This window comes from Microtus oregoni, unplaced genomic scaffold (genome assembly GCF_018167655.1).
Source record: "Microtus oregoni isolate MIOR12 unplaced genomic scaffold, Mior012 000026F_ref0000081, whole genome shotgun sequence".
NCBI classification, from domain to species: Eukaryota; Metazoa; Chordata; class Mammalia; order Rodentia; family Cricetidae; genus Microtus; species Microtus oregoni.
This window is the reverse complement of record NW_024543085.1, coordinates 28,625,869-28,651,158: the sequence shown is the minus strand read 5'-3', so window position 1 is coordinate 28,651,158 and position 25,290 is coordinate 28,625,869. Positions and strand designations below refer to the sequence as shown.

At 41.5% G+C, this 25,290-nt stretch overlaps 1 protein-coding gene across 1 annotated transcript in view; it reads right to left on the bottom strand.

Moving 5' to 3' along the window:
* The window catches only part of Exoc4 (exocyst complex component 4), a 714,919-nt gene extending 701,280 nt beyond the window's left edge, over positions 1–13,639 (bottom strand). The window contains exon 1 of the mRNA XM_041675392.1: positions 13,525–13,639. Within this exon, the coding sequence (XP_041531326.1) occupies positions 13,525–13,610 (86 nt within the window). The 5' untranslated portion in view covers positions 13,611–13,639. The remainder of the gene's footprint in view (positions 1–13,524) is intronic.
* Positions 13,640–25,290: the final 11,651 nt, after the last annotated feature.

Below are 25,290 nucleotides of genomic sequence, written 5' to 3'. Positions count from 1 at the left end.
CACCCTAATCGTGTAAAAGCTCACCTAGAAAGAGAGAGAGAGAGAGAGAGAGAGAGAGAGAGAGAGAGAGAGAGAGAGAGAGAGAGCGCGCACTGGGTAATGATGACACACACCTTTAATGTAAGAAAAAGATGAAAAGATGAACATGAGGCCCTACAGGTTTCTCTTTGAAGGGGGCAGGAGGAGAAGGGGCAAGGAGGAGAGAGTATTCAAAACAGGGTTTTCCTGTGCATCTCTAGTTATCCTGGAACTCATTCTCCACAGAGTGCCCTAGAACTCACAGGGATCTGTTTGTCTCTGCCACCTGGGTGCTGGGATTAAAGGCATGAGCCACCACTGGTTGTTTTGGTTTGGTTTGGTTTTTTTCAGGACAAGATTTCTCTGGCTAACTCGCTCTGTAGAGCAGGCTGGCCATGAATGCAGAGATCCGCCTGCCTATGTCCCCTAAGTGCTGGGATTAAAAGCGTGTGTCACCACTACCCAGTTCTTTTCTTTTTAAGAAATGCTGCTGGACATGACAAAAAGGTTAAAAAAAAAAAGAGAGAGAGAGAGAACAACAGAAATAAATAGGCAGAAGCAAAGGATAATAATGTAAAATTGACACTCCAAGAAGCATTCAAATTACACAACCACTCTTTAGATTTTAGATTTTGCCCCTACTTCATGTAAATCTTGATTATGATTTACAAACTGCTGCAGAGTTCACACTGGAACACAAAGGGATAAACTAGTTTGCAGTGAAACTGGACACGGAGACATTACTAAGACAGCTCTGGTATTTTACATGATGAATTGCATCTCTATCCACGACTAATTAATCTCCAGGAAGGCATGTGTTCACCTAACAGGCTAAAGGTCCACCAAATCTTTCTAGCAGGAACAGGATGGTAGATGGTGCCAGGGGATTCACAAGCCACCAGCTCCCAATGAGTCCCACAGACAAGCATTAAAACATGGGATAAAGATATGAAGACTGAAAGTAGAATTCATTCATTTCTTTTCTTTTAAATAGTAGCTTCAGTCTTTCAGTTGGTCAATCAAATGTTGTAAAAGAAAAATAAGCACCCACGGTCAGCAATCCCTTCTACAGAGCAATCCTGTTCTCACTTTGGACTTTAATAGAGTAATGGAGTCCAGACAGAACAAGAGTATAAAAGTCAATGCCGTGGTTTTAAAAGATCAATGGAAGTGCAAACAGAGGAAAGCGCACCTATGAAAATCTGGTTGTTCACTAAGACAGCCCATCACTCACCGAAGCTAGAACTTTTGATCAAAAACAGAGAAAAAGAATATAAGAAGAAAACAACCAAACCCAGCCTGCTGCAGGAATGCAGCAAACCCTTCTTAGGACACTCAGCAGGTATGTCACATAGAGGCATTCGGGGTTTGCAGAAGGAGCTGGTGGGACAGCACTTGACCAGCATGTGCAGGGTCCTGGGTTCAAAAATGGCCTCTTCCAGCAAGGGTACAAAATGGAGGGATGTGAATCACACCTCTGTAAAGACACCCTCTGTGGGGAAGCTGTTCTAGAAGATGCATGGGCCATGCAGGAGAAAGAATTCAAACTGTTCAAAGTCTGGCAAGGAGATCGTTGTGGGTACTGACTGGTTGTGCGGCAGTGACAGGAGAGGAGGGTAGGAGGCACTGGACACAGGTCTGTGGGCTTCTCTCTGGGTGGTCACTGGAGCCACTGGGTGGTGGTAACTTATCAGACAGTGTTTTAGTGGTAATAGCAAGTAACCACATTTACACTGGTTTCATTTTAATTATATCTCATCTCTTTCAAAAAAACAAATATCAGAGATGTTTTATCTAAGAATATAGTAAAATATACAGACTATCATTATATAAATATAAAATATAAACAGGTCACATGGCCACAGAATTCATAGTAAATGAGTTCCTAATCACATTTGAGCTTCCAAGCAGCCAAGATAAAAAGTTCTAATTCTCACTTTCTAAAAGATTCCTTTAGGAAAGTCAATTTTTCATTTAAAACAACAAGGAATACATTTTACAACATAGTGAAAAATGTCCTCAAAAATCTTCTGAAAACAAGGTAACAAATTTTACATCAACATCTTTTCAGTATCACAATAAAAAACTAAATTCAGGCTTCCATACATAATGGATAGACATATATTTCAGGGATCAGGGAGAGACAAGGCTTCTCTGTGCAACAGTCCTAGCTGTCCTGGAACTAGTGCTGTAGACTATGCTGGCCTTGAACTCACAAGAGATCTGCCTCCCTCCCCACCCCCACACACACACACTCCAGGGCTGGCATTAAAGGTGTGCACCACCACCCAGCCAGGCCTCCCTATTTTGAAAAACAATGGATATAATCCAAGTATATCACTTTTCAATGATAGATTTTTTTTTTCATTCTCATCTAAAGACAGAATTTAGAGAAGTTCTAGAACTAGGTAAATCAGACCACCTTAGCAAATCTTTCCAGTTGAAACCACCACCTAGCAGTTCTCTGGAGAGCGAAGAGCACACAATCAGTATTGACACAAGACTGGTAACTATCACAAGACAGCGAGCGTGACAGTCTGTGCGTGAATGCAACAGCGATCACTCCTGCCTGAGCCTCCAGGGTACCTGTTTGCCGATGACAGGCTCGCGCTCTGGAAGCTTACGATATTTTAACAAGGTGGTAAAGAGACCTAGCTCAGTTATAAACTGAACTGTGCACCCCAACAAACTTTTTTTTCTTTTTATAATGACATCTCAGTTCTCTACTCGGACTAGGCAAACAGAGGAGGTTCAGCAAGATCAGGAGAGTTTCATCTAGAAGTGCTGTTCTTAGGAGAAAAGCAAGAGACAGGAGGGAATCCTGTCCACACAATCAGAGGGAAGGCCCCCACGGGGACAGAGCAAGGAGGTGACCACCCATATGACAAGAAGAGAGGCACCCAAAGGAGTGAGAGGGTACATTTCTATTGCTTATGTCACCCTACCATAGGTGTTTTTTTGATAGCTGCTTAAAAAGAAGGCTACACTCACTGCCTCAAAACTCACAGGCAAATGTTATTTCAGTCGGTTAATTCTCAATCACTCTCTGGTTGCTGTTAGTTTATCTCGTGTTTGGTGGTTTGGAGCTGCATGGGGGGTGGGGGAGGTGTGGTGATTTTGCTTCGGATTGGTTTGCTTTGGTTTGAGACTGGTCTCTCTATGTAGCTCAGGTGACATAGAATTCCTAACGTCCTGCTGTAGCTGCCCAAGTCCACAGATTGAATGTACACCACCAGGCTCAACTTGGTTGGTTAAATTCACAAGGCAAATGTTATCAATTAGCATAAGCAACACACATTCTTGACAAATGTACATGTAAAATTAACTGCAATACAGCCACAGATGGCTAAGACACCTAAATTTCAGTGACTCCTTCAGAATGAGCTAGAACTGAGCCATGTTTTCTGAAAGCTGACAAGGGGCTTACCTGTCTACTAAGGGCATTCTTTGTTAGCCTACACTGGCCTCTCTTCTACAAATAATAAAGACTAAGAAAACAATTAATGGGACTGGAGAGATGGCTCAGAGGTTAAGAGCACTGGCTGCTCTTCCAGAGGCCCTGAGTTCAATTTCCAGCAACCACACAATGACTCACAACCATCTATAATGGACCTGATGCCCTCTCTTTTGGCATGCAGGCAAACATGCAGACAGAACACTGTATATATATTAAATAAATCAGAGGTGGATGGATATAGATACAGATACAGATATAAAAAGAAAGCAATTAATGGTAATCCCTTCAAGCAACTAAGAAAAATTAATTACAAGTACAGCTTCATGAATCCGAAAATCACTGATCAAGAAACGACAGAGCACCATCTACAATAGGAATCAAGTGTTCTTGGTTACCCCCTTTCTGATAAGTACTTCATGTGGGCCTAGGACATCAGCCAGACGCTGCAATGTCCCTGTGCTTCTTATCATTAAGAACCTGGTCTACAAGAGCTAGTTCTAGGACAGGCTCAAAGCTACAGAGAAACCTTGTCTCGAAAAAAAACAAAAAATAAAAAGAACCTCAACCCCACCACCAGGAATCCCTTCTCTCCAACACCAGAGCACAAGACAAGAACTGAACTTGAGGGAGGACTAGTTTACAAGTCTTACTCCACAAAGTGAAAACTGAATGCTTCATAACTGGTCTTTTCAGAAGAAAATACCCCTTTCTGTTAGTGATCCCACAAATGTCTAGAGCCGATATGAGCCTTCCAAGGTTGTGTTTTCTTCCCACACTGCTCCGTTACATTATCAGTTCTACCCAGCACTTGCTTCAAAGTACTAGAGAGACATTTTCTTTCCCAAAAAAGAAACCAATCCATCTCATACAAAATATACCTACAGCCAGCAGGGAAACTACAGACAACAGCTCTAGGCAGGAGTAGAGAGAAACCCAACCCATGAGGAAGAGAAAGAGACTGAAGGAAACAAACACTACACAGCTCAGTCAGAGTTCCAAGCTGATTATATAAAGCAGGACACACTGCTACACTTTGTAGATGGTGAGTCATTTGTAACTGCTTCCAGGGAGTTATCAAAATAAGAGGCCCTCATCGTGAATCTGAGATTGAATAAAGGATCACACATTAAAGAGATGCTAGAGATGTGTATCACTACATAATCACACAGATACACTTTACTCAAAGCAGAAATCGGCACCTCGCTTTCAAATCGGATTTTATTCTATTCAATTATACATTGTGATGCCTTGATTGTTAATTATGACTTATTAGAGCCTATGAAATACAGGATAATCCCAGCCTGATAGCAATTCACAATGACAAGTGCCTCTGAAAAAGTTTTCTCATGCATAAGAGCATCCCTTAACTGTACAGAGAGACTTGTATAACTTCAGTGACAGTAAACAAACAATGTCTGCTTTAAAGTCAGTTGAAAACTACTGTCTGGCTTCAGACAGCACTGAGAGCCAATACTACACCCAACACAATGTGCACACGGTGCTTCAATAGTGCAGTTAACTCAGTTATGCAGAACAGTACTGGAGACCAAAAACTATAAATTGCTTATACAACAAAGAAGGCCATTATCTAAAATTAAGTAAAATCACCCAATTCACTCATAAAATTAAGCTAACACTAACAAAGTCAACTTAAAACCCCACCTCTTTCCCAATTTCTTATAAAGTCCAGAATCCCTCAGAAAGCATTGTCCACAGAGATCCTCACTGCCTGCGGAGCTCCTCACAGTGGTGCTTCACAAGATTCTGACAGGTATTATGCAACCGAATACATACTGGAAATTAGGGGGTAGGTTTCTTAAATGCAAGCATCCATGGGGCTTTAGAATACAGGTGACATGGAGAAATAACAAGATCTAAAGTAGTGGTTGTCAATCTTCCTAATACTGTGACTCTTTAATACAATTCCTCATTTACAATGCTACTTTATAACTATAATTTTTCTATTGTTATCAATCATAATGTATATAACTATCTGATATGTAGTATACTTGATATGTGACCCCTGTGAAAAAGGTCGATCAATCCCCAAAGGGGTTAAGACCCACAAGTTGAGAACCATTAACCTAAGGCTATGTCAAACAGCATTTCGGTGATTTACTGATCTGCTTCAAGATAGAGTGCCACATTCCAATCTGGCCTCACCTATTCCCAAACTGGTTCCAACCCTGTTCTCCAACTATAATAGTAAAATCCTAGGCATGATTTGTATTGGCATATATCTTATCAGACAAGTAATCATCTCAACAGCAATGCCTTTTTAAACTTTGAGATGCATTTTCTTTTTAATTGTATGTGTGTATGTGTGTGTTTACATATGTGAATGCAGAGCCTATGGAAACCAGAGGCATCTGATACCTGTGGTGCTAAAGTTACAGGCAGTCTGAGCTGCCAAATATGGGTGCTGGGAACCAAACTGTGGTCATCTGCAAAAGCAGTATGTGCTCATAACTGCTGAGTCATCCCTCCACGCAGAGTAATACTCTTTTTCAAAAGGCATATTCGATAAAAAAAGAAAAGCATAGCTTTATCATTATCTCAACTTTTAAAAAAGATAACATTTTGAATTTGCTTCTTGTATCTTATTTCCCCAGTAAAGTATGTTGAGGAGATACTCAAACTTTATCATGCTTTCAGATCATCTGTACAGTTATAAAAATGCAGATTCGTGTCATATGGGTGAGGCAGTGCCTGAGATGACACTTTCCTAGCAAGCTCTCCAGGGTGATGTGGATATAGAATGATGTAAACAACAATCCCTGGAAAGAAATGGCGTCTACAAAGACTGAAAAGTGCAGTGATACAGCAACTGGAATGCTGTGCTTCCAGAGGCTGAATGCCTTGTCTCGGGCTAGCTTTAGCCCCTGCAACAGGCATTCCTTCCCTCCTCTGTGTAAGAACTAACATCCTGTAGCTAATAAAAAAAAAAACCTTTGGAAATCTACTGATTTAGCAGACCAATAATGTCCACCAACCAAAAGCTAAGAACTTCATCAAATAGCATCTTGTGCTTATAGAAAAGGCTCCCTTCTCCGGTTCTAACTGCCTCTCCCTCTGATGCACCCACCATGTATTTTATTTAAATGTCCCTTGATTTATGACTTTCTTTGTTTCATAAAACTATAAAACTGCCCACACTTTGAAACATGGAACCTGGGATAACCTGAATCTGTGTTCCTAGGCCACAGACCCTCAAAATGCAGAATAAATTCTTTCTTATTCTCTTTAAGGTGAGAGCTGTGTCAATAGTACTCTAAGTTTTAAATGAAAAACAAATAAGATCTTTTGAATTATGTCCTACTTTACTTTTTGAAAGGGTTATAGTAACAATTCAGAAAAAAATTCTCATAAAAAACTTGAAATGCATAATTTTTACATCAACACTACCAAACCAAAGGCAACACAAAAGTATTCTTTTATTACTTTGTGTTAAATTGTAAGTCCCAACTGTTTTCAAGGCTGAATCCCTAGCACATTAATAAGACAGGCTGCTACTCTGCGGATCAAGGTCGTAACTCATTTCATAGCTTGAAAGCATTTAACAAAATGTAAACAAGAGCAGAACACAGACTGTTAGCAACAAAAAGCAGAACTTACCACTGCAAACAACCGCCAAAAACCCACCAAGTAGTAATAAAAGCCTCTGAAGCCTGCCCAAAGAAAATCTACTGTGACCACATTAAACACCAGACCAACAACCTACACTACTACTACTGAAAATGGCAAAACAACAATAGAGCTCTATCTTTAAAATAAAGGGTGCACAATCATCTCAAGACATGTCTCAGAAAAAAAAGGTTTAATGAGATACATAATAGTGGCTGGGAATTTAGCCCAGTGGTAGGGACTTGCCTAGCAAGCACAAAGTCCTGGGTTTGGACATCAGCTCTGAACCTGTTGTTTGCTTGTTATGCTATAAATTAGACCCAGGCACAAGGTCCTGGGTTTGGTCTCCAGCTATGAATTATGAACTGTACAATGAATTGGACCCATGGGAGGCATGCCAGGCAAGTACTCTGAAATTTAGTAAAAATCAAGTTTCTAACCAAAGACAATACAGACACTAGAAATGAAAAATTAAGCATCTGTTCCAACCCATACAAGGCACTTTCATGTCCTGTCTCATTTCATGTTCCCCCCAAGCCACACCAGGTCTTCTAATCATCCTGTTCCCTAAACGGGAAAGTAAGACTGGGGGCAGTATGGTGACTGATTAATTCCAAGTTATAGGACTAGTTAAGTTTTCTTATCTAACCTAAGCCACACACTGAACTTCTCACCAAAGGCTGTGTTCAGACATATCTATCTATAAAGGCATGAGTTGGAAAACTTGACAGTTTTTCGATTATCACCCAATAATAAAACTACAATACTCAAAAAGTTTTCAAGAAATTCCAACATTAACATTGATTCCTGAGGCTTATAAACCAAGACTCATGTCTTAGCTAGGGTTTCTATTGCTCCAACACCATAACAGACCAAAAGGCAAATTAGGGGGTAAAGCGTTTATTGGGCTTCTACATTGCAGTCCATCACCAAAGGAAGTCAGGACAAGAACCCAAACAGGGCAGAAACCTAAAGGCAAGAGTTAAGTCAGAGGCCACGGAAGGGTGCTACTTACTGGTGTGCTCATCAAGGTTTGTTCAGTCTGCTTTCTTAGAGAACCCAAGCTCACCAGCCTAGAGATGGCCCACCCACAATGGGTTGCCCCGCCCCCTCACTGATCACTAATTAAGAAAATACCCTACAGGCTTTCCTACAGCCAAATCTTATGGAGGCATTTCCTCCACCTGGGTTCCCTCATCCCTCAGATGGTTACATTTGCAAGTTGATATAAATCTCCAAGATATTAATTCTGCATGTGCAACCAGGAAATGGAGAGTTTTCTCCTCATTTACATAAATGCCTTTATCTGCACTCCCAGAACCTCCTGGAAGTTTAGTGTCTGTTCTGTTTCCAAACAGCATCTCATGCATCCCATATCCCAAGTGCTACAGTTACAGGTATAGAGCACCACACCCAGTTCCAGGGCTTTGACTGAGCTCCAGCTCCAGGCCTGACACGTTACTTCTGAGAGTAACCTGCAAACAGCACTGCATTACCGAGGGAGCAAGGCTGAGGGAAACAGGATAAGAAACCTAAAGGCGATTTTGGTTTGGGCTCAGATGAAGAGAGACGGTGCTAGAAACAGAATCTATGCCTAACACAGCTCTTGGGACCCAGCTCAAAACAGAGTGGCCAAGTTCTTCCTGCCACAAACTGTCACAAACCTCAAAGGTATCTGTTCAAAGACCAGATCAAAGCCAGGACCCCTCAACAAACTTTACTTTGAATTAACTACGGGCTGACCAAAATATCCTCTACAGAGGAAGGAAGGAATTTAACAGGAGCCTACAATAAAGGATTTTCTACGTTTTTGAAATTCCAACTTCTGTGAAGACATAAAAGTTGATGAAAATATGAGCCTCCAACTGCCTTCAAATCTCCTTGACATCTGTAACCAGACTGTCTACAACAGCTCTGCTCCAATGTTTCAATAAGGTCTCCTTAAGTCACAACCAGAGTCTGTCTCCCCAATTAAACTGGCTATTTGCAGGCTGACGTACAAAAAAGGCATAGTCAATGTTTAATTGGAAAGCAAATCACCTAACAGCAAGTGGTAGACACATTCCCCAATTAAAAATCTGACAAGAACTCACAAAAATAAAATAGCATCTTCGAAATGCCATCTTGCTTATTTCACAAATCCAACTTCACACCAAACAAAAGGTTGAAGTGGGGTAATCAATCGGAAAGAAGACATGGTGTGTGTGTGTGTGTGTGTGTGTGCGCGCGCGCGCAAAGCTATCCAAACTTGACTCTTCCCACCCTATTAGCTCTGTTGTAAAGGACCAATAGTGACTAAACCCAAAATCTACACTTAGTGGCAGTCTCCAAAAGATCAAATCACAAACACTGTCTCTCCTCACCAAAACCCTTACTCACAGACCTAAGGAGTTCTAAACAAACACAAGAGCAGACCATCACACACCTGACTGGCCTGAAACGTGTTTACTATGGGTTTATACATGATAAAAGATTTTAATTTACATATTTTTCTAGGTCCCTTCCCATCAAATATAAGACTGCAATTGCAATGCAATGTGGTGATGGTGCACCTGGGAAGCAGAGGCAGGTGGCTCCCTGTGAGTTCAAGGCCAGCCCGGTCTACAAGGTGAGTTCCAGAACAGACAGAGATGTACCACAGAGAAACCCTGTCTCGGAAAGAGAGAGAGATACTGCAATTGCACTGTATTTCTAGTTTTTATTTTAAATTCTCAGTGATGGACTCTGATACTCACAAAGCACTGAGTCATTATCTAATTAGTCACTACCATGTTAGAAAATGGCAACGAGAACTGGGTGCGTTGGGGCAGGTCTGTACCACAGCATCAGGAGCTGGAGTCAGAAGAATCTGTGTTCAAGATTATCTGTGCCTACATAGCAAGTTCAAAGCCAGTGTGAACTACATGTAAACCTGCCTCAAAACCCATATGCAAACAAAAAGAGTAAATGGCAAAGAGACGGGGGTATTTCCTTTGTGTACACTAGCACAATCCTTACATTAGCCCTTATCTGGAGTTTAATTCAGTACTAAAAAGGGTCTACAACAATAAATGCTCTTCTCTTCTATCTATTAAGAATAACATGTTAGCCAGGTGTGGTGGTTCACATCATTAATCCCAGCACTTGGGAAGCAGAGGCAAATAGATCTCTGAGTCCAAGCCCAACACAGTCTACATAGCAAGTCCAGGCCAATCAAGACTAAATGGTGAGAACTTATCTTAAAATAAAAATAAACAAACAAATAAATAAATAAATAGAATCATTTTAAAAGCAATATAAAATGTTACAACATATAACCTAGTGTAGAAATGATATTTTACACATTTGGGAAAGAGAACCGAAGGAAATTTTTCAACAATCCTAAAGAAGAAAAACAGCTGTGACATGAACAATAAAGATGAAACAATTAAGCTCTTTAAAAGACAGTGGATTCTGCCACTGACTTAATTTTGTGAGGAAATGACTGGTCTAGTTAGCATGTAGCAAGTATCCTTACAGGAATACTCTGCCTTTAGAAACACAAACTTAAAATGGGCTGTGTAAAGCTTGTTGCCAAAGCAACAAGAAAAGGTCTAGTATTTCAAGAGATCTGAAAAACGTTAAGGGTGGAAGGAGGTAACAAGTATATGGGAAGATCTAAGATTAATGAAGGACGCAAGCTGAGCAGATTTGAAGAGCAGAAACCTGAATGGCACACAGTCACTAATAAGAAATGCACAGTCCTGGTCTTCCAGCTAGGGCCTTTCTCACCCCAAATCTCACTACCAAAGTCACAGCACCATTCTCTTCCTATGCACTGTTTATGAAATTTAAACCACTAAGTTAAGCACATAAGAAAATCAGGAAGGAAACACCAGCAGAGATTGGCAACATCCTCCCTCGTTCCAAAGCCAAACGTTTCTGTGTTCAAAGGAATGCTGGAACACAAACAGCAACACTCCAGCACAAAAAAACATCTAGTCTTATGACATGAACCCCAATCTTTTTTTTTCTTTTTCTTTTTTTTGAGACAGGGTTTCTCTGTGGCTTTGGAGCCTGTCCTGGAACTAGCTGTGTAGACCAGGCTGGTCTCGAACTCACAGAGATCCACCTGCCTCTGCCTCCCGAGTGCTGGGATTAAAATGAACCCCAATCTTAACTAAACTTCCCTAAAATGATAGGTCTGGACATACCTTACTAGCATAATTGTAAAAAGCACAATAAAGGAATCATGTCATCCAAGTGTTCTGACATGATCGCATTAGGTATCAAAATTAAAGCAGTACTTCACAACAGAAGTCAAAGGAAAGGATGCCTGGGCCAAAATCATGGTGGAAAAGTAAAGGTTATACAGACTGATTTAAGAGACAGATAACCAGCCGGGCAGGGGTGGCACAATACCTTTAATCCCAGCTCTCGGAAGAGACAGGCAGACCTCTGTGAGTTCGAGGTCATCCAAGTCTACAAAGTGAGTTCCAGGACAATCAAGACTATTTCACAGAGAAACCCTGTCTTGGGGAAGGGGGTAACCAAATAAGGCATAAGGCCAGGAGTTGTGATGCACACCTGTGATACTAGCACTTTGGCTGCTGGAAGAGTTCAAGGTTACTCCTATTTACATAATGAGTTTGAAGCCAGACTGGGACCATAACTCAATACAAAACAATGCTGTACACTATTCAGCAGTGGGTGATGCCCCCCTGAAGATGGCCAAGAATTAGCCCTTCAAAGAAAATGTATGTCTCCATACCAGTATCAGTCAAAAACCTTTAAGTCCTTTTTCAGTGTTTAAATATCACATATTGAGGGTAAATAGAACTGCCATTTAAGATATCTGACATGCAAAGCCTACAGAAGCGGAAGCACAGAGGATGGGACATTTGTTTGCAGCTGTTCCTGTCCCTAACTCCCTCCACTTCCACCGAAGTGATCACACCTTCCATAAATCCACAAACTGTAACATTCCATCTTTCTCCAAGTCCTCTCATATTCTTTATACATCTTTATCTCACAAGGAGAATATACGCTCAGGAGTAATATTCTATCTGACTTATCTTTGCAAAGCTTGGGGCATTCGTTCATTAACAAATACTTCCTAAGCATTAAATAAATGCCAGACACCACACTTCAGTAAATACCTATTGTTTATGTGAGTGTTGACTATCAGGCAGGAGAAAGAATAAAAAAAAAAAAAAAGTTCAGAAAAAAGATTCCCAACATTCATACTAGAATTTCAGAGAAAATTAAGATGGGCTTTGATTGAGATTTTAATATCAGGTGATAAACCTGTGCTGTATATTGTTAAAGACTATGAGTCCGCAGTTACACTATTTTCTCTTTGTAACCTACAAAGTATATTACTTTCACAGAAAGTTCTATCCTCTCATTTGTAAAATAAAATTGATAATAATTTAACACGTCATTGTCTAAACTACTGTCTCTGACATAAAACCATAGATAAGTCTTTTTCAGTCCACTAAGTGGTAAACTTTTTAAAGCTTGACTTATCCATTCTTTCAAGGGCTGACAACCTACCAGATTCTAGTGGGTCCTGGGTTTTTTTTTAAAAAAAAAAAAGTCATCAGGACCATTTGAGTGGTTATATCATTAGATCAAGAACTCAAATCAAACTGCAGGCTAAGTGGGAGAAGGCATATTTGTCTCATGAAAACACGTGGCGTGAAATTCAAATGACAACAGCGTTTAATTGTGTCATAATGCATTTTATTCAGGCTGGTCTAAATTTGCTTTACGTCTTAAACATGTTTTTAAAAACTGACCAGTAAATAGTCCACCACTCCCACGCTCACCCAATTATTTCAGGAGGAGAGTAAACGCGGAGGGCAACTTGACATTCTGTTTTGGTACAGTTCTGGGGGTAAAAAAAAAAAAAAACACTGGAATAAGACGGCCAACAAAACTAAGAAACACATGTGTCTCTTCAATCCCCAGTCCTGGCCAGCTCAACTGGGATCAACTGGGGAATAGCTGTGGCTATTCAGAGGTGGGGGAGAGCGCCAGAGAGGAACTCTGCAACTCCTGCCAGGAGAGTTGGGGCTGGCCCCGGGGAGCCCGGCCAGGGCTGGCCCGGCTGGCCCTTCAGAGTGCGATCTGCACCGGGGTCACCGGGACCTGTCTGAGGAATGAATGAGCACACCTGCGCCGGGCTGCTGCCCGCACCCAAGCGAGCCAGCTTTAAGAGTCGGGGACCGGCGTTAGGACCGTGCCCCGGGGAAACTGAGGCACGGGCTCCACTCCTTAAGCAGGGACCCAGAGAAACTGGGGAGTCCTGGGGGCCGCCCCGCAGGACCACAGGCCCTGGGGAGGGGCTGGGGAGGCCAGGAGGAAGGGAAGGGCCGGCGGGCGGGGCCCGACCGACGCCTCTCCCTTCCGCAGCGGAGGGCGAGCCGCTGCCCTGTCCTCACCCGGCCTCCTGCCTCCCTCACCTGATCACCGAGATGAGCAGCCCCGAGGGGTCTTTGCTTTTGCTGACTGTGCTCCTGTATTTCCCACCAGCTGCTTCTGCCGCCATCTTGGTACGGGAGCGAGGGCCAGGTGCTTGACAGGACCGGGAAAGAGTAAACTCCGCGGCAGACCATTCACCAATGGCAGAAGAGAACCGCAGAGGCGCGGAAGTGAAGCGACCAATCACTAGAGTGAGAAGGCGGGACTGACGCTCCCCTGAAGAACGAGGCCTCTGTTCGCTCTAAGCACTCTGGGAAATGTAGTTCTGCAAGTCCTGGGCATGCCTGGACAATAAACCAAAGTCAACTTCAAGTCTCCTAATTGGTGTCTTTAGCTCTCTTAAGACCTTAGGTTGCTTATCAGTTTAACCCCTTTTATAACTTTATGTTTTTAGTTTAATGTATCTGATGATATCAATATGGATATGCAGATGCGTGTATTTAAATGAAGGCCCCAAAGATAATGCTTGTCTCCCATGTGCAAAAATATTAACTTCAAATGCTGTCTTTGAATCAGTCAAATGCAAAAATTTGCAGTCACAGACTTTTCTTTGGTATTTTCTAAGACAGAATTTTTCAACATTTGTCTTACATGTAAATTCACTTTTGCATGGTGCAGTTTTCTGAAAGAAAACATAACATTCAGAAACAGGTAATCGAATATTATTGATAAAGAAAAGGGACTAACTGAAAAAAAAAGCTGGCCAGAGTGTGGCTGCCTTCCCAAACTAAACAAAATACAATGATAATGCAGAGGTGTCGAAACGCAGTTTGAACTGGTAAACTTCTATTTCCTGCATTGACTGGGGGACAAGAATGATAATATCAATCAGAAAGTAAGGAGGTGATTTGCTTATAGGAATGAAAATTGAAGAGCTTCAGAAATAGGAAGTAGACTGACTTAGAGGATGAATCTGTGGAACAGCAGACTCAGAACAGGGTCACTTTAATTAAGGGGAGACACTCACACTGACCTCTTAAGATTCATCAGAAATTATATAGAGAACTTCAGAGTTCTCAACCCACTCATTTCAGCCCTAAAGACTTCGCTCCTAAAGAAGCAGAAGGCTAAAGAGCTGGAGAGATGGCTCAGCAGTTAAGAGCACTGGCTGCTCTTCTAGAGAACCTGGGTTTAATTCCCAGATCTACATGGCAGCTCACAACTGTCTGTAACTCCAGTTTCGGGGGATCCGACACCCTCACACAGACATAAGTGCGGACAAAACACTAATACACATAAATCAAATAAACACTTGAAAAGAGAAATAGACAGCTATATAAAATACTGAGATTTGGTGGAACACCTGAAGCATTAAATAAATTCTGAATAGATCACATGAGAAAATAAAATAGACCCATCAAAAGTCATGCCTTAAAATGTATTGATGAAAATAAGATTTTTGTGCATAATGCAAACTATTGCCATCAGTAATTCATAGAGGAAATAAGAGGCAGTAGTGCCAAATGGTTAGAAATGCAGGCTGTGGATGAGGGAGGAGAGCATCTACTGCAGTGGTTCTCAACCTTCCTGACGCTGAGACCCTTTAATACAGTTCCTCATGTTGTAGTGACCCCCAACCATCAAATTATTATTATTATTAGAAATATTCCTAACACGAGCTCTCTGCCGACACAAAAATCCTAATCAAGCCAAATCTCAGCAAACCAAATTAAAGGATATCCAGGTTTTAATGGGATTTCTGCGCTCTTGGGTTGTCTTGACCCTCCTCCGGTGGAGGGGTCAAGGTTTTGGTGGGACCCTTGACACTCCTCCAAGAAAGGGACAAGGCTTTGCAGGCACAGGGGAAGGGCCTCCAAAGATGGAGGCCCGAGACTGGGACTTATATTCCAGACTGTTTGTATAAGGGGTGACAGGAAGCTGAGGTGATATCTTGACTAACATTTAGGCTCTCTTTGGAAAAAGGGGCATTGACTCAAGTCTGGCTACTTCCTACTGGCATGGGTTGACATGGGAAAGGGGAGAGCTGGGTATTGGTGGGTCCATGCTCAGTGAGAGGTATAGCTGGAAAGGCATCCTGTGTATTGTCATCCCGGAGGTGCTAGGCATCTGTTCCTTGGGGGAGGTGAGAAGGCAGGTGTCGTGTGAGGTCCTGTCCATTGACATTCAAGAGACCTAGGAGTTAGCTAAGGATATCTCTATCCAGTAAAGGTTCTGGGCAAGCAGGTATCACTAAGAAATAATGAGAGAAAAATTGTCCTGCAAGAATGCAGGGCAATGGCAAAGTTTTAAGTGGGGAGGCACAGGTCCCATCGACCCCCATAACCAAAATTGGTGAGTCTTCCCAACAGACAAGGCTACAACAAGCAGTTAATCTGCAGGCCCAGGCCTTAGCAGCTGCCCTAAGGCCACAGGAAGGGGGACAAGAAAAGCCAACCACAAGGCTCTACCCTGATGGAGTCCTTGCCCACAGGAGGGTAAGGCCCGAGTGAGATGTTAGAACAGAATAGGTAGCTCTCGTGTCCAAAAGAAAAGTAATGGACTTACCCACTACCTGCATAGGCTCGGATAGGGTTACAGGACATATCAAATATGGGCAGTGTCAATCCTATGCAAGGCTGAGAAGTTCGAAGGCTGGCTGTTGATGTTGGTGAGACCAGACCTCCATGGCGTGGCATCGAGGACAAGCCTGCATGGGGGCATTGTGATTTCCAGTGTCCAAGTTACTGGCGGGTAGGGCATGGCCTTGTAGAAGACTTAGTGCGATACTGTGCCACATAACCATTTAGGCCATACTTGTAATAGCCTGCCTATGAGGTTGACTTAGGCTGGACTCCATCAGGGTAGAGACCTGTGGTTGGCTTCCCTTGTCCCCCTTCCTGTGGCTTTAGGGCAGCTGCTAAGGTCTGAGCCTACAGATTAACTGCTTGTTGTAGCCTTGTCTGTCGGGAAGACTCAGTTGTTTCTTTTTGGGCGTTAAAAACTTTAAAGACCATTTTTACCAATTCCTGTATAGGGGCTTGAGGACCCTCCTCAGCCTTTTTTTTTTTTAAACTTTTTTCTAATATCTGGTGTTGACTGAGAAATAAAATGGGTAGCCACAACCGTGGCTCCTGCTGGGGAGGCTGGATCTAGCCTGGTATATTGGACCATGGTCTCTTGTAACCGATTTCTAAAAATGGATGGACTTTCATCTGCTAGCTGTGTAATCTCTCGGAGTTTGTCAATATTAACTACTTTTTCCCAAGACCATTTCCATACCCTGAAGGAGACAAAAAACCATGATGTCCCGCCTCTGTCAGCCGCTTTGGCCAGTCTGGTAGTCCCAGTGTGGTTCTGGAATTACAGCCCAAAATTGTCTGTAATTCCAGTTCCAGGGGACTTGACACTTACAGCACATAAAATAAACATAAATGAATTTTTAAAAATATTGCTGAAAACAATAAAGGAATTCCTAAGTGCATGAAAAACATCATAGATGAGAAAAATGATCCAGCTAAGATGACAGGAGTTTTTTTTAAAAACAGGATAGTTAATTCTAAAACTCATGTAGAAACATAAAAATCCCTGAATAACCTAAACCATCTTGGAAAAGAAAAAAACAATAACAAAAACAAACAAACAAACAAAAAAACGTGGAGGACTGGGAAAATGGCTCAGCCGTTAAAGTGCTTAGCAAGAAAGTATAAGGAGTTGTATTTTATACCCAGAACCCAAGTAAAACACCAAGCACAGTGAAATGAACTCATGACCTCAGCACTAAGGAAGCAGAGACAGGAGGATCTCAGGTGCTCTCGGACCAGCCAGGCTAGCCAAACTGGCAAACTACAGGTTCAAGGAGAGACCCTATCTCAAACGAGGTGGAAAACAACTGAGGAAAGCAGCTGTGGTTGACCTCAGGATTTCATACACACAAACACACACATTTGCATTTTCTGGTTTAAAATCACATGAAAAAAACTAGAGTAATCCAAAAGAGAAGTGTTAACATGTGAAAACACAAAAATGGACTGTAACTGAGACTCCAGGCTATCAGCTTTTTTCCCTATTTTTAAGATTTATTCATTTTAATTTTATGTGTAAATGCATCTGCCTGCAAGTATTATATGCATACATGCATATGCCCTGGTGCCTGCATAAGCCAGAAGAGGGCATCAGATAACCTGGAACTGGAAGTCCAGACGGTTGTGAGCAGCCATGTAGGTGCCAGGAAGCAAACCCAGGTCTACAAAAGCAGTAAGTGCTCATTTTCTTAAAAGATTTATTTATTTATGCATATGGATGCTCTATTTGCTTGTATGCCTGCATGACAGCACAGGGCCTCAGAGCTCATTATAACTGGTTGTGAGCTACCACGCAGTTGCTGGGAATTGAACTCAGGACCTCTGGAAGAGCAGCAAGTGTTCTTAACCGCTGAACCACTGTTCTAGCCATGATCAGTTGGTTTTTTGACAAGGATTTCAATATCATTCAGAATGATACTTTGATTTTTATTTTTGAAATATGAATATTTCAAATATGAGGGGGAGAACTGTCTTTTCAATGAATGACCATAGAACACAAAAGATATAAACATGAAAAAAGATGAAATGGACACCTACCTCATACCACACACAAAAGCTAACTTAAAATGTATCAAAGTCCTAGTTTATGATTTAAAACTTTTGGTAGAAAATATAGAGGTAAATCTTTATGATCTTAGATATAGCAATGGATTTTGAGATATGACAACAAAAGTAAGAACAACAAAAGGAAAATGAATATTAAAAATAGAACTTTATTTTATATATTTAAAATTGTAAAGGCTCCTAAGGATGTGCATAAATGCTCAACATTATTATTACTGAAATGAAAATTAAAATAATAACAGCTATTGCTTCACATTCACTATGTATTTTTCTGGATTAAACATGTTTTTACAGTTCCTCCAAGCGCACACACGGAGGGCAGAGAAGAACTGCAGGAAGCAGCCCTTTCCTTTCACCCTGTTGACCTCAGACACACAGAGATCCACTTGTCTGTGCTGTGATTAAGGGCAGGGGCCACTACACCCAGCCCAAAAAGGAAAAATGAATGCTGGTAAATACATAAAAACATCAGAGCAATGTAGCTGAGAATATAAACTGTTTCAATCAATGTGAAAATAGTGGTTTCCTTGACAAATAATACCCAAGAGAATTACATGTTCAAAAATAACATGTACATAGGCATTCATAGAAGCATCCTTGACAATAGTGATAAATTTGGTGTAATATGAGATGCACAGTTGTGGTATAAACACATATGGACTGCCCATACGATAGAATACGTCAAAGTCGTAAAAAGGAATGAAGTACTAGTGCATGCTACAATATTAATTCCTCCTTTAATCACTGTGCCAAGTGAAAGAAGCCAGACACAAAGACTAGGAGTCCATCTATACAAAATATCCTAGTCAGGCAGTGGTGGCTCATCCAAGCACTGGGGAGGCAGAGACAGTGGATCCCTGAGGTCAAGGTCAGCCTGGTCTATAGATCGAGTTCCAAGACAACCAGGACTACTCAGAGAAATCTTGCTTCAAACACACACACACGCACACATGCATGCACACAAAAATAATACATACATACATATGAAAGACCCCCAGAGTGGTCCTTCCCTCAGGAGGAGACCCCAAACCCAAGAAACAGTCGAGACCACAGGCTGTAATTAGCAAGAAGTTTATTGGGTGGGCACAGGTACCTGTGGGCAGCAAAGTCCTTTCGGAGGACTTGCACGCCTGCAGGCTGGGAGAAGGTCTTTTTATAGGAAAAGGGTGGCAAAAGCAGGCATACAGAAGCAATGCATGGTTACAGGGATCTCATTGGTCAGTTCAAATGAGGCAATGAGTTCATTTAGGGGACAAGTTCCCCGGAGACATGAAGGTCTGATAATAATAACAGACTTGGCCCTATCTAGGGTACATGTAGTTTTTCCCAGAACTGTTCGTTCCCCTCCTAGGCCTGGTGTCTGACCACAGATATCCTGTTTGACCACCTAGGAGTACTGACTTTACCTTGAACTTACATTTGTTTGTGTGAAGGGCTTTGCAAAATGGCATTACAGCAGCTAAGCTGGGGTCTTTCACATACATACATACATACATAAAATCAAACATCCAGAACAGGTAATTTCATAGAACAAAAAGTGTGCAGAACTTGGGGGAGAGTGGCTTTATAATACAAACTACATAATACTAGACAGTTTCAATGTTTATATTGGCACAACTTTTGAATCTGCTAAGCCCACTGTTAATATATTTAAGATGATAAAAAAAAAAGGCAGCTTATTTTGTATGTACTTTAAAGTACATGTTTGTGCTGTAGGACTGCCTAGATTCAATCCGGGGTCTCAATCGATTCCACCTTTCATTTGAAAAGAGATTTAAGCCATTCTGTGCCTGGGTTTCCCCATCTGTTAGGCAGGTAGAAGCACGTCTTCAAAGTGTCTAAAAGTATGCCTCTGGCAGTAATGTAAGGCTGCTTTAAGATACAGTAATGTGAAGCCAGGCGGTAGTGGCACACGCCTTTAATCCCAGAACTCTGGAGGCAGAAGCAGGTGGGTCCCTGTGAGTTCAAGGCCAGCCTGATCTAGAGCAAGTTCCAGGAGAGCCAAACCTACACAAAGAAACCTGGTGTTGGAAAAAACAAACAAAAAAAGACAAAAAAAAATTGGATACTTTTTCTTTTATTTGTATGCTTTCCTATGAGTACTTTAGATTTTAAATGAAAATATAATTCTTTTTATTTAAAAGCAAGATTTGGATAATTATCAAAAATGATGGACTGCTTTTATCACATATTAGAACTGAAATTAGGTGATAATTAAATTATCACACACCACACTAAACTCTCAAGAACATCTTCTAATTGTCCTGTTTCATATCACACTTCAGGAAAACTTAACCCCATATACCTTTCATCTTCGAGTAATAAATATAGTCTTTGACATTGTTTCTATTCTTGGTTGCCTTGAAGAGTAACTCGAAGCTTGTACTAGAATGTGGAAAAACTGTTTTATTTTTAAACTTTTTAATTCTTCAGGAGGATTAGTAGGTCTGCTGTCTTATAACTATCAGCGTTTACCATAGACTCCCAAACTCAGAAGGCTACTTAGAACTAAATATCATTTCTCATCATATAAGAAATTAATTATAGATTAATTATAGGGATGATGACATGTATACAGGGTAGGGAATTTAGAAATGGTTATAGTCCAAAGAACTTACTGAGTACATACTCACACGCACACACACACACACACACACACACACACTAACATGCTGCTGTAGTTAGGGTTTCTATTGCTGTGAAGAGACACCATGACCATGGCAATGCTTACAAGGAAAACATTTAATTGGGATGGATCACTTACCGTTTCAGAGGTTTAGTCCATTATCATCATGGTGGGGAGCACGGCACCATGCAGGCAGATATGGGGCTGACTACATCTTGATCAGAAGGCAACAGGGAGTGGACTGGGACACTGGGCAGTGTCTTGAGCATAGGAAACCACAATGTCTGTCCCACAGTGATACACTTCCTCCAACAAGGTCATACCTCCTAATAGTGCCACTCACTTTGGGGTCCATTATCTTTCAAACCACCACACAACATAATTAAAAATAAATATTTAAAAAACTAGACTAGAGGGGACTGGAGAGATGGCTCAGTGGTTAAGAGCATTGCCTGCTCTTCCAAAGGTCCTGAGTTCAATTCCCGGCAACCACATGGTGGCTCACAACCATCTGTAATGAGGTCTGGTGCCCTCTTCTGGCCTGCAGACATACACACAGATAGAATATTGTATACATAATAAATAAATAAATATTTTTAAAAAAACTAGACTAGAGGCTTAAATTCCAGAAGAAGAGGAGGAGGAGAAGGAAGGAGGAGGGGAAGGAGGCAGACAAACTAAGGCACAAAACGGAACTGTGAGTCGTGTCCGAGGAGACAGCTGGTCTTGAATAAGTACATTATGGATGAGAAGTCGTATCACAGATGAAAAGGCACTCAGACGACCTCAGAAAAGACCTCAAAGCCCACAGCTAGGCCCTGCCTAAGTTTATACAACAAGGTTCAAAAATAGTACACGTGCATGTCTTGTTTTATGTTGTCTATTATTTTGCAAACCAGGGCAGACTGTTTTATTATTACCTTTGTAATATGCCCAGAGGCTCTTAAAGCCATGGGGAACATCCAATTAAATGAAAATGCTTTGACCTCTTTGGATGAGCAGCTCCGTATAAATCCAGGGTATTGATATTCTTATTATTGCAGATAAATGAAATGTGTGAATGTGGCCAGCTCAGCAGCAGAATGGCTTCCCTGAGATGCATAAAAATTGCCCAGGCCTTGGTGTCCTCAGAGCAGCGGACACAGGCACAGGAGATTGGAAAACAAGTGTCTCTCAATACCAGCTACGGGGACAGAACTCTAGGAAAAGAGCTGCTTTATGCCCCCATCAGCACTGCCTCCGCACAAGAGCCAACTCAGCTAAGTTATAAAAAATGCATGTTAGGCATGTTTGAGTAAATCAAGGCCTGGGATCTAGATTATACTAAAAAGAAAAAGTCAATGATACATTCCTCGTGAAAAAAAGCAACTGTCTTATTTTACTTAGGATTTAAATTTTATATCAGCTTTTTCAATTACCGTGGCATAAATAAATCTTACCTAAGTGTAAGCTTAGCTGAAGATATATACATATTGCACTCTATTTGAAGGAAAATTTTATAAGTAGATCACAATAGGCTATAATTCTCACCAGTAAATTATATTACTCATACACAGTATCTGGTTCATTTTGGCCTCTAATAGAATCCATGCTGATTTGGGCTTCTGAGTACGATTTGGTTTCTGGAAACAGGTCAAGAATGGCATGTTTAATTTGATTTTGTTGAAGGAGAGGGATAACCATTGTTTCTCTGGAACACAATCCTGTCTTCTGGCTATCTAGAGCAGCAACATTCTCTGGTTCCTCTCCTAGACTCACCATTCTAGAAGTGCTGATGGGCTGGAGAAATGGCTCAGTGAGTAAAGGGCTTGCCGTATAAGTATGAGGACCTAAGTTCAGATCTCCACGTAAAACCAGGATTAGTGCCACATTGCCATGGTCCCAGGGCTCCACTAAGGTGGCGGGTAGGGACAGGAGAATCCTGGAAGTACCCAGGCCAACTAGTCTGATGTACATGACAGTTAACAGCAAGGTATAGGAGAGGACAGACAGGGGAAGTTGTCCTATGACCTCCACATACAATATGACACAAGCATATCTGTAATCATGCACATACATGTATACATGTAACCCCCAAACACACACACACACACACACACACACACACACACACACAAATACTGAGTGCATTACATGCTCCAGACACTACAAGGAGCCAAATACCTCTGGGAGAATCTCCTCCGTTTTCTCAAGTGTGTTTCATATTTCAGCAAAAAAATGTTTAGAAAATCTGTCAAAGGAAGGTGCTAGAAGTGAAGCTTACTGTACAGTATGCATGCAAAAAGTCACAAGGTTGAACTCCAATACTGCACTCCAAAATAATTTATTGCTGGGAGGTGGTGGTGCAGACCTTTAATCCCAGCACTCAGGAGGTAGAGGCAGTCCAAGGTCATCCTGGTCTACAGAGTGAGTTTCAGGACAACCAGGGCTATACAGAGAAACCCTGTCTCAAGAAAAGAAAATTATTTTAAAGGGAGAAAAAGATCCATAGAATAAAGCAACAAAACTATAGTATGGAAAAGAATTGTTTCGAATCACATAGCCCAGAATGTTCTAATATTCAGAAAATATAAAAATTATCACAACTCAGTAACAAAACTCATAATCCATTTTTTAAAAATGAGAAAATTCTAAATCTTCATTTTTTTTTCAAAAAGAAATATACAAATGATCAGTAAACATATAAAAAGATGCTTGCTGTTATCATCCATCTGGTAAATGAAATTAAAACAACAAGGAAGAATATTTTCAATTTTATATATTATTACCATTATTGTCTGTGTGTGTTGTGTGTGTGCATACGTGTGTGTGTGCACACCTGCACAGTGTGAGTGTGGCGGTCGGTCAGAGGTCAGAGGACAGCATTCAGGAATAAGTTCTCTTCTTCCACTAGCTCACAAGGCAGGACACTTCTCGATTATTCTCCTGTCTCTGCCTGCCACCTTACCATGGCAGTGCTGAGATCACTGATGTAGTAACTGCATTTGAATTGGATGTGAATTCTAAGAACTGAGCTTGAGTTACTACGCTTTTAGGTGATGAGCGATTCTGCAGGCCTGAGATAGCACTTTACACAGCTTGGGTTTCCTGTTATTTTTTAAAAAGAAAATAAACCTGGTCATGCATGTGGAGAGATGGAACCTTATCATGTCACTGGTGAGTATACAAAATAGTACAGCCACTATGGAAAACCATTTGATGACTTTTCAAAACGACACATACAAATCACTTTATAACTCAGCATCCCTACTGCTTAGCATCTTCCCCTAAAAATTAGAAACTGATGCTCAAACAAAAATTTGCATGAGAATGCTCATAGTAGCACTTACCACAAAAATCAAAAGGTATAAGCACCCCACTATCCACCAATAAATATATAACTAAGTAAAATGTGGTATATCCATACAATGAGATATTGTTCTGTTATGTGAAGGAATCAAGTGCAGAATAGGTCCTACAACATGGCTGAATATCAAAACCACTAAGGAAAGTGAAAGAAGCTAAATCTGTGGGGCTGGAGAGATGGATTAGAGGTTAAGAGCATTGCCTGCTCTTCCAGAGGTCCTGAGTTCAATTCCCAGCAACCACATGGTGGCTCACAACCATCTGTAATGAGGTCTGGTGTCCTTTTCTGGCCTGCAGACATACACACAGACAGAATATTGTATACATAATAAATAAATAAAGATATAAAAAAAGAAGAAGCTAAATCTGAAAAGTCACCTGTTGTATGACCACTTTTATCTGAAGTACTATGAAGAGGTAAATCCATAGAGATACATATATAACTTCATAGTATATTTGAGGCTCTCAGGGGTGAGGATAAAGGATGTATGGGAGTGTTTGTTGAATGAAAATAAGGACATGACCACTCCTAGGTGTGGATGAGGATTTTGCTGAAGATAGAGTCATTTACAAGAGTCCAGAGTAAACATGGTCAGAAGACGGGAGAAAGAGAATGATAAGAAGAGAGGAAGAGGCCTCCGTGGGGCCCTCTGGATGGTGCGGGAGCAGGCACAGCTGGCCAGGGCTTGACTGGGGGCAGGGGCCCTGGTAAACCCCGCTTCACTGCCTCAGGGAGACCCACAGCTCATCACTCTCACACTCTCATAGGGGAACAGCTTAAGAGCTGTGGCCTGTTCGACAACTTCCGGGACTGCCTGGCTAATGTAGACACCAAGCCAGCTTACCAGAACCTGAGGCAGAAAGTGAATAATTTTGTATCAACACACCTGGACAAATAGGAATAGAATTCTGCAATGAACAAGAACCAGTTGCGTGGTTCAGTCAGGAATGTTGGAAGCAGGAGTGGACAGGATCATTTCTCAGGTGGTAAACCCAAACTAAATCACATCTTCAGGCCACAGATAGACTAGCTAGCAATCCACCAGTTCTTGACAGCCCAGAAAAAAGAAGCTGTGCCAGCTCCCCGCCCCCCACCTCCAGAACCTGAAAGCCAGCATCCTCCAGCGCCATCTCAAGACAGTTCCTAAGGATATGCCTGATACCTTTGGAAAACTCCATTTAATGAAGAA